At 41.0% G+C, this 10,655-nt stretch overlaps 1 protein-coding gene across 3 annotated transcripts in view; it reads left to right on the forward strand.

Moving 5' to 3' along the window:
* The first annotated feature begins 2,392 nt into the window (after nucleotides 1-2,392).
* LOC106812122 (WD repeat domain phosphoinositide-interacting protein 3-like) overlaps nucleotides 2,393-10,655 on the forward strand; it is a 13,207-nt gene continuing 4,944 nt past the window's right edge. For all 3 annotated transcript variants that reach the window (XM_014815906.1, XM_014815908.1, XM_014815909.1), the window contains exons 1-10: nucleotides 2,393-2,587; nucleotides 4,649-4,723; nucleotides 5,315-5,416; nucleotides 5,653-5,740; nucleotides 5,952-6,046; nucleotides 6,875-6,970; nucleotides 8,845-8,939; nucleotides 9,158-9,243; nucleotides 9,510-9,611; nucleotides 10,177-10,298. In XM_014815906.1, coding sequence (XP_014671392.1) covers nucleotides 2,521-2,587; nucleotides 4,649-4,723; nucleotides 5,315-5,416; nucleotides 5,653-5,740; nucleotides 5,952-6,046; nucleotides 6,875-6,970; nucleotides 8,845-8,939; nucleotides 9,158-9,243; nucleotides 9,510-9,611; nucleotides 10,177-10,298 — 928 coding nt within the window. In that variant the 5' untranslated portion in view covers nucleotides 2,393-2,520. The remainder of the gene's footprint in view (nucleotides 2,588-4,648; nucleotides 4,724-5,314; nucleotides 5,417-5,652; nucleotides 5,741-5,951; nucleotides 6,047-6,874; nucleotides 6,971-8,844; nucleotides 8,940-9,157; nucleotides 9,244-9,509; nucleotides 9,612-10,176; nucleotides 10,299-10,655) is intronic.

The following is a 10,655-nucleotide window of genomic DNA, read 5'->3' on the forward strand; positions in this document are numbered from 1 at the left end:
CCTCCCGTCCTTTCTCTTGCCTTCCTTGTCCCTCGTTCAGCCTTCTTCTTCTTCTACCGCTCCCAGCTACTTTGCCTGCCGCTTTTCCTCAGTTTCCCACACTTTTCGCTTTCTTATTAGCAAGCTATATTATGCAGTTTTCTTCAGTCCGTACTGCACGTCTGAAACGGCGCTCGCGCATGCGCAATATCTCCCGAGAAGAAGAATATGTTGTACAAATTATGCATTTAAGATGAAGAGGAGGTATTCTGGCATAGATTTATATTATAAAATTCCATTTGTAGAATTCTTTTGAGAAAGACGAACAAGACCTTGCATGTAAGGTCCCCGCCGCATATACCAGCCAGTGCACAATCCGGCTATGTTTGTGTGTTGGCGCATGCGTAATATCTCACAATTTATGATGAATATGCATTTAATATGGTTAGGGAGTATCTCAGCATAGGTTTCTGTAATAAATTATTATCAATTGGACCTGTGTTTATAATTAGGATAGCGCCCGGCCTAGCCTGTGGGGTGCAAAACTCCTATTTCATCACCTCCCGTCCTTTCTCTTGCCTTCCTTGTCCCTCGTTTAGCCTTCTTCTTCTTCTACCGCTCCCAGCTACCTTGCCTGCCGCTTTTCCTCAGTTTTCCACCTTTCTCGCTCTCTTATTAGCAAGCTATATTATGCAGTTTTCTTCAGTCCGCACTGCACGTCTGAAACGGCGCTCGCGCATGCGCAATATCTCCCGAAAAGAAGAATATGTTGTGCAAATTATGCATTTAAAATGAAGAGGAGGTATTCTGCCATAGATTTATATGATAAAATTCTATCTGTAGACTTCTCTTAAGACAGACAAAGAAGACCTTGCATGTAAGGTCCCCGCGGTATATACCAACCCGTGCACAATCCGGCTATGTTAGTATGTTAGCGCATGCGCAATATCTCCCCAGAGGAGTTACATTTTATGATGAATATGCATTTAATATGGTTAGGGGGTATCTCAGCATAGGTTTCTGTAATAAATTATTATCAGTAGACCTGTGTTTATAATTAGGATAGCGCCCTAACCTGTGGGGTGCAAAACTCCTATTTCATCCCCTCCCGTCCTTTCCCTTGCCTCCTCTGTCCCTCGCTCAGTCCTCTCCTTCTTCTACCGCCCCCAGCTGTCTTGCCTGTCGCCTTTCCTCAGTCTCCCACCCCTCCTACTCTATTAGCTAGCTATATTATGCAGTTTTGTTCAGTCCGTACTGCACGCCTGAAACGGTTTTCGCTCATGCGCAATATATCCCGAGAAGAAAGATATTTTGCAAACATTATGCATTTAAAATGAAGAGGAGGTATTCTAGCATAGATTTATATAATAAAATTTTATCTGTAGACTTATCTTAAGAAAGACGAAGAAGACCTTGCATGTAAGGTCCCCGCCGCATATACTAGCCAGTGCACAATCCGGATATGTTAGTATGTTAGCGCATGTGCAATATCTCACCAGAGGAGTCATATTTTGTTTTGAATATGCATTTAATATGGTTAGGGGGTATCTCAGCATAGGTTTCTGTAATAAATTATTATCAGTAGACCTGTGTTTATAATTAGGAGAGCGCCCTAGCCTGCAGGGAGCAAAACTCCTATTTCATCACCTCCCGTCCTTTCTCTTGCCTCCCCTGTCCCTCGCTCAGCCTTCTTCTTCTACCGCCTCCAGCTATCTTGCCTGCCGCTTTTCCTTAGTTTCCCACCCTTCTCGCTCTCTTAGCAAGCTATATTATGCAGTTTTCTTTAGTCCATACTGCACGCCTGAAACGGCGCTCGCGCATGCGCAATATCTCCCGAGAAAAAGAATATATTGCAAAAATTATGCATTTAATATAAAGAGGAGGTATTCAAGCATTGATTTATATAATAAAATTTTATCTGTTTTCTTAAGAAAGACGAAGAAGATATTGTATGTAAGGTCCCTGCCGCAGTAGTCGGCCTGGTCGCCGCAGTAGTCGCCGTAGTAGTGCCCGGTCCCTTCCGCCCGTCCCAGCCAGTACACAATCTGGCTACGTTAGTGTGTTAGCGCATGCGCAATATCTCACTAGAGGGGACATATTTTGTGATGAATATATAAAAAATATTTCTAAGAAATATTGCAATTACGTTGCGCGATTAATTTGAGCTCAATATTTCCCACACACCATCGAGTATTTCCTCATTGTGAAAGAACAATGAAGCTATACGTAAAATATGTATGTACAGCTATTTATATAATTATATAGGCTTATTGGTGAAAGCATAGATATATACAAATACATATGTGTTTGTATATATCTATGGTGAAAGGCAGGAGTGAGAGCCAAAATATGAAGAGCAATGAGTTTCTTTTTCTGTCGATAGATGGCAGTAAAACACCAAAATCTTGCTGAAGAATTGTAAACATGGCTAATGTATTTACGCACAGAGGCGTATTACGATTGTAAATTTGACGATTTCTTGTGGCCACAGGCGCCTTTTTTTATCTTGTTGCATGGTTTTTACATATCATTTGTATAAAGATGAATATAGGATTGTTAAACCCGCACGGTAATGGTTTATTGTATGCAGGATGGAACCAAGACCAAGGTAACACTTCTTGTTGTTTGCATCTTGTATCTTGTATCGTAGGGCCCAATCACACCAGAACTACGCTCATCACGATCGCCCCGTCCTCAAAAAATTTGCCCGAGCGTCATGAGCGTGGTTGAGAGTGTGGCCAATTGGGCCCCAGCCGGGCCCAGCCCCGATACTACGATCTAATTACGCACGAAGGGTCGTTGTCGTAACAGGTACTACAGATATGTACCCGAGGTAGTTTTAGGTTGTTTAGTATTATGTTTATATTTTTATATGAGGTATGTTTAGGGTTAGGGTTAGGGTATACTTCTGTAGTACAAGTCTGGTACACTTTGTGTATACATATATGTACCTTGGGTACATATCTGTAGTAGGTACCTGTTACGACAACGACCCCTTGAGCTCTAATTACGTCCATACTACGATCTAAGTGCGTCTTTACCCCGATATCATTGCGCTCAACAAGCTTTCACCACGCTCAACACCAAGCCCGCATCACGCTTGGACTGCGTGGACTGCGTCTTTATTGCGACCAATCAGATCGTGTTGCATTTCGAACGACGCTTGCACTGTGCCTTAGCAACGCTCACCGCGCCTCAACTGCACGCTAATCACGCGCCGACTGCGCTGGCGACGATCATATAAATACCGCGCCGCGTTCTATACATCATTATTCATTCTGCCGTGCTGTCAAGATTAATTATTAACATCAAGATAATTAAGATCAACATTATCAACTTAAATCAAGATTAACATCAAGATTATTTTCTACGGACACAACTATGCCGCCAAAAGACAAGGGGAGAGGCCGTGGGCTTGGCAATGAGGGCTTGGCAATCAAGTAGTTTGAGTTGTCCTTCTACGAGAAACATGGCATGGATTAGTGTTGCCTCATCCATAGTGGACACTGAACTGGTGGGGTGGCCAGGGTAGCACCCCAAATTATACCCCAAAGTTTGCAGGACGTGATCTGAGCGTAACTAACACGTAATGCGAACGCCACAACGGCGTAGTCTGAGCGTGTTGGGCGTAGTACAATCGTAGTACAAACGGGTTGAGCTTGCTAGAGACGCACCATGGTCATAGCGAGAGCGTGGTCAGGTCGCAGAGACATCTCCATGGACGTAGTTTCAGCGTGATGAAAACGTATTGACATCGTGCTGAGAACGGGGCGACAATTTTCACGCACCCGACACGCTTGCGATACGCTTGCGATACGATCATTAAGTTCGTACTACGCTCGAGTTACGTGGGTACTACGCCTTCCACGTCTCTAATACGCCCGCACTGCGCTGTATTTCTGCCACGCTCGCACCACGATTATTTTGAACATGTTCAAAGTTTGGCCACGCTCTCCACGCTCATGCTGACTGCACCGCGCTCGATCACGATCGCAGTACGTCCATATACGTCCACACTGCGTTCTACACGTTTCCACCACGCTCTTAGAGCGTAATACGAGCGTAGTGAGATCGGGGCCCTGGTGTGACTGGGGTATTAGCTCCCTCTCTTGTATTTCACAAGGCACCCGAATCTACGAGTGCGGGAGTCTACCGTGCTGTTTGCATGATTATGTCCTGTTTATAGTTACAGTCATGTAGTAGTACTAGTAGATAATCTTTATTTCTCGCTCTTTTAGTCTTTAACCGATATCTAACAAATGTATAAAAACAGTTTTAACAACATATCATTTCATTAAAAATATACAAGTTTAAGATACAGGTAATGAGGTAGACCCCCTATGGGTATGATAAAATATTGTCATAGTGATTGGTTCTTTATTTTATGTATATGCGTATAGTGTGAGTTTATCTATACTGTTATTTAACTAAATAAAAACACAAGGAAATAATGTAGTGTTGGTGTACATCGCTATTATATTAAACCTGTAAGTATAATGTATTACTATTAGCAAAACTGAAAGCAAATCATTTACTATGATTTAGAATGTAATCGTAAGAATTATTATAGAGCTGAGGTAGAATGCTGATGACGTTACCTGTAGGTGGAGTTAGTAATATATCTGCTACAATATTTTAAAATTGCATATTAGATCTGTCTTCATTTTAGGTTGCTTTGCGTGTGGTATGGAAAATGGCTTCCGTGTATACAACTGTGATCCCCTGAAGGAGAAAGAGAGACAAGGTAAGTAACAACAGACACGAACTAGCATGAGCAGTGCTAGTACAAATAGCCTCTTGTCAGTTGCAACGAGGGGTAGAGTACTAGGGCTAGAGGAGTGTGAGAGAAACATAATGCCGTTTCACCAAAAGACAACAACAATATTCACGATGTGCTATAACAAATTTTTGTTGATTCTCTTCTGATTATATTCCCTGAATAGTCAGCACATTGTCTACCCTACGGTCATCCTGGACTCAATGTTTGACAGCTAGTATGAATTTGTGCCTTGCTGATGTACAATGAAGGATATATTATGTCTACACTGTGCACATAGCACGCCACTGGACATTGGTTGATATCTCAAGCCATTGTTGAATCCTAGCCTTTTAATCACATGATGGAAATGCAAACTTGGATATGCAGACCTAGAAATGCATTTTTCCACATCATCTACTTTTAAATTTGGTCATTTTGGCATATCTCATGGAGCATACAGTCTTAGCTGCCTTGCAAAACTACTTACATATGGGTTGAGGTTGTTACACTACCATGAGAGATCGTGTATTTGTATATAAATCATCTGACCCACATTTTCTTTCTTTTTTCCGGCAGACTTTGCGGAGGGTGGAATTGGTTACGTCGAGATGTTGTTTCGGTGCAACTACCTTGCTGTAGTTGGGGGTGGCAAAAATCCTAGATATCCCCCTAACAAAGGTATGTACTTAGAGTATGTTGTTTGAAAAGGATGTGGATGTCATTCGAGGGTAGTAGAGATAATTGTATGTTTTAAGAGCTCATTTATAGTACCTACATTACGGTCTTCTTATATAAATTATTCGCATGGTCCACTTACTGAACAGTTCCATATTTTGTTTTTATAACCAATAACTATTAACGCCATAATTACTCGAGGGTTACTGTTGAATGCTTAACGGTATTTGCTGTTTCAGTGATGGTATGGGATGATCTGAAGAAGAAACATGTCATAGAGCTTGAGTTCTCTAGTGCCGTGAAAGCTGTGAAGCTGCGACGAGACAGGTCAGTATTCATTCTGATTCATCTCGAACATGCACTACATTCGCGATTCCCTTAAAACCACCACAGTATTATAAAAATGTGCGTGCAATATGTTGTGATGGTGTGCTGTAAAGGGCAGTCGGAGCAATTACTAAAATTTCTGTTTTCGTGGATGTTAATTAAAGCTTTCGGAAATGGTGCTGAATGTCCATATATGGTCATAATGTTGCAGAATCGTAGTGGTGCTGGAAAACGTCATAAAAGTCTACACATTTACCCAGAATCCTCAACAACTGCATGTCTTTGAAACTGCTCCTAACATACAAGGTAATAAGAAAATCGACAATATATATAAATATTGTAAAAAAAATAAACTACGTTAATTTCTCTTTTGTTTCATATCTGTTTATTTGTTTTCGCTTGAGTTCCAGCAGTTTACACACATGTTTGTCTTGCTTATGTTATGGTTAATCTGGAAAGAATATAGAAGTTTACTAGTTTAATCCAAACATTCGTCAACAAAAAGCTTCTCTTGTAAACGCCATTGAATATACGAGGTGCAACGATAATTGAACATCAGAGTACGCACGCACTGTATTCTACAACACAACACAATTTCAACGTTTAGCTCATACAATATGCGAACGCACCTCCAACGTTACTGCGTATATATGCGCCTAGAACAGTAACACAGGTATGCACACAGATAGCAACACTGACTTTATCATCACTTAACATATTTTAAACAGTCATATCATCTGCATAATCAATTGAAATACGTTACAACACTATCGACTAGTACTATAGAATAATAATAACGCACAGCGACTGCCATGCTGCGTTCTTTAGGGTTATCTTGGTAAACTTGAACTTGGAGTGTCTCTTGTTTCTCTGTAATTTACAATAACGAAAGGCGCGTTTCTCACCCTTTTATAAACAGTTCGTATCACTGCGCTAGCCTAAAATAGTGCGCGGGCGTATTACTGCAAGCGTAGGAGTTGTCACTAACAGATATAGTGAGTACAGCTTACATATTCATGCATGTAAATTTGCTTCAGTAATTGTACATTTTCATGATTATATTTGGACATTATAAGTACATTCTCCTCGTTTCGTTAGTTAGTATCATTTTTGTTTTTTGTTTTTTTGTTGCAGGCCTGTGCGTACTTTGTCCAAACAGTAACAATTCTCTGTTAGCATTCCCTGCTCGGAAAACAGGCCATGTGCAGATTGTTGACCTGGCTAACACAGGTACGTGTATCTGTAAATAACCTAGTAACATCGTAACTTAAATTGACGTATGTGACGAATTTTCTATGGTGTATTTTGTAAAAAAAATTGTTGCCATTTTTTTACATTAAAAGTAAGTACTAACGGGACTAAATGTATCGTCAAATTCTTACCTGATAAGATTGTTTCTCAACTAGTTAAAAATGCAATAAACCTGGACGATTTTGTATTATTATCCTGACAATAATTGCTTGCTATGGGCTATGTATGAATCACGAGTGTATGTTTACATCGAATAATATAGTAAAATAGGAAGTATAATGCAGCAATTTAACCATAAAAAGTGAACAGAATTACTTACATTTTGTGAAAAAGTGGAAATATTTTTTTAATTTTTACTATTTACAGTGACTTAATCATTTTAAAGTTTTACTGTCTTCACTTTATTTCTGTGTTTCTCTTTGGGTTTTGCTGTTTGAGCGTAAGATTGTGCGTCTGGACCGTATGTAATAGCAGTGTTGTTAGATTATAACTACTAATCAAAGCAGGTTATGTAGTTCAAATACTAACAGTTTGTCAAAGTTGTTCTTTTCTAAGAAAAAAACCAAAGACTGGTTTGTAGCTGTGGGTCACAGGGCCTACCTACCCAGTGACCAGAATATAGGTCATAGGCACATAGCTGATAGCATAGTAAAACTGCACTAGTGTTCTGGACAGGATATTGTTATCAGCTGCTGCTTGGCCGGTAGGTACAATAATGTAACCAAACAAGAGTAGGGTCTTAGACAAGCCCTACTCTTGTTGGGTTACATTATTGTATCTACTTGGCCGGGATTGGCTAGACCAGCAGACGCCCAGACAAATCGATCTCACCGATCACTGAATGATGACTATAGTCCTGTCAGGAACAGGGGTTGGTTTTAATTTTACCCGCACGCACGCATGCCCACCCTCACACACTCACGCACACGTACCAACTAAGTGATGTGAAAAAGTGGTGGTTTACAGCATAAACAGCATAAACACATCAGCTTTGTTGAAATTCCTCAAAACAAACGGAAGTGAAAAATGCACTGTACTCATACGCCAGCAAGAGATAGTTCCAAGTGATAATTGATACAATTCCTACCTCTAACTCTGTTGATCTATACAAACTAATACTATAGCTCATAGGGTCTATGTCCCCCAGGGTACTGCCGGAACGTACCCTGGGACGGCGCCGTATACCAGAAACTACCGCGGAGGGGCCTGGTAAAACTATTCTGATATGCGTTAGGTTATGGTTAGGAGACGTTCTTAGCGACTCCCTAGACTCGTTAGTGGAGTAGGCAAGGTACGGTCCGGCATATTAGATAGTACCAGGGTACGTTCCGGTATACTGGACTGTACCCAGGGTACGTTCCGGCAGTATCCTGGGGGACATAGACCCTCTCAGCAATACTATAGGCTTAAATCGACTAAAAACAGGATAAAATGTTTAGTCAAGACAATTCGTAAATGATAAATAAATAGATTAACAGCGGAAAAGCATATTAAAAATATAGTTTTATATATAACTCTCAATACAGTTAACGGTATTGATCTTGACCATGAATCGAGAGCTGTAGCAGCAATATAGGATCGAACGTATGTGGCGATAAAGGTTGAAAACAACTGTCTCATAGAGTGAGTTTCTGTAATAATTTACCTGTAGATGGCAGTAGCAGTAACAGAATTTTCATAATGTCGCTCAGTATCCAACGCACGCCCTCACTATTACATGAATACCGCTTTTAGCTAGGTTAATGGGTGCGTGATCTTGTTGTACTCATTGCACTGCATTTTCATTCATTTTATAACAATAACATTCATTCATACGATTGTAATGATGAGGATTTCCACTTGAATTTTAATAGAAAAGCCACCGCTAGACATAGCGGGCCACGAAGCAGCACTCAGTTGCATTGCGCTTAACCTGCAAGGAACAAAACTAGCCACTGCCTCAGAAAAGGTACCGTTTTAGCCTCATAAATAGGCAATTGATACATTTCAGACTTCCAACTGTCTATTGTATATTTAAGGTAATATGTGACATGTTGTTTAGAGCTTTTAATAAGAAGTATTGACTTTGATTGGTGTTGCTAACTTTTTCCATGCATGTTGCTGTTGTGTGTTATGTTGTTCAACTGTTGCTGTGAGTGTTGTTAACTGTTGCTGTGCATGTTGCAGGGAACGTTAATAAGAGTGTTTGACACGAGTAGTGGCGCCAAGCTGCATGAACTACGGCGAGGCGCCAACACAGCTCACATATACTGGTAAGGAGCCATAAGGAATCCTGCAGGCAGTGGAACGCAGAGAATCGGCTATTTTCTTGTATAGTTTTCATAATTATTATTTTCAATATTTTGTGATCGTTCCTGCATCTTTCTTTCTTACTCTCTTTATCATTCCCGTATCTCTTTCTTCCATCGCAGATAACACCTCAGTTAACATTCTCTCGCTTGCTCTCAGATTTTTGTCGCTTTTTTGTGTTGTTTTCGTTTTAAAGCAATAACATTTATTATTCTGTGATTTTTCTTAGCATAAACTTCAACCATGACTCTTCTCTACTGTGTGTATCCAGTGACCATGGCACAGTGCACATTTTTGCAGTGGAGGATGCCAAGAAAAACAAACAGTCAAGGTCAGTGATCAATATGAGTGTCGCTAACTTTGCACATGGGCTCTTTCCTTAAGCCTAGTGCAGACCTGGGATTTTTGGTTGCTCGTCGCTGCAACCTGCAACCGCAAGCGATCGGTCGACGTGTCGCCGCGTGTGCGCACACATGCGATTTCGAAGCAATTCTAGAGCAATTTGGGAGCGATTGGGAGCAACGAGTCGCTCAAAATCAAAACAGTTTGATTTTTGCAACTCGTCGCAAGCGACCAGAATTGCTACGGGTTGCAGTTGTACGTTACCGCAGACGTAGCGATTTCACAGCAATTTTTACAGCGATTCTAGAATCTCTGTCGAGCTGCATGAAAAAGTCACAGGTCTGAGCTAGGCTTTAGCTGGGTCAGAATGATTTCACCAATCTATAACAATATGCCAATGCATAATAGCATATGCTGACTTTCTCTGAGCAGGGGTTTCAGCTGTTAGTTTTTATTATCATTTTATTATTATTATTTCTTATAGCTATTAGCTATAAGCTGATTAGTTTCAGTCATTAGGAGATTGAAATGTTAATTGTCGTCTTGTGTTTCAGTTTGGCGTCGGCGTCTTTTCTTCCCAAGTACTTCAGCTCCAGGTGGAGCTTCTGCCGGTTCCAGGTGCCAAGCGGCTCACAGTGCATCTGTGCGTTCGGTTCGGATCCAACTGCTGTGATAGGTGCGCTGTGAGATCGGGGCGTAACGTTGAATGAAAAGTTCGATGTATAAATGATGATATTAGAAATCCAAACTTGTGTGGTAACCTGAATAAACTTTAATATCTTACACACAGTGTGTCCATCTTGCACAAAGGAACAAAGAAATGCGTACACGCGCGTAAGCGCGTGCGCTTACTCTCGCGACCACAACCAGACTCCCGACCCCTACATCTCTCTTCCGTCTCCAAAACCCCGCCATAATCCCACATGTCTACACCCGCTCTGCTCACCACCCATTTCACATCTACGCCAATTTCTGGAGAGACAGAACGATCAGGATGTAGATTATTTTAGGGGAACACAAACGTGGATACTAA

The sequence above is a fragment of the Priapulus caudatus genome, unplaced genomic scaffold, assembly GCF_000485595.1.
Source record: "Priapulus caudatus unplaced genomic scaffold, Priapulus_caudatus-5.0.1 Scaffold609, whole genome shotgun sequence".
Lineage (NCBI taxonomy): Eukaryota > Metazoa > Priapulida > Priapulimorpha > Priapulimorphida > Priapulidae > Priapulus > Priapulus caudatus.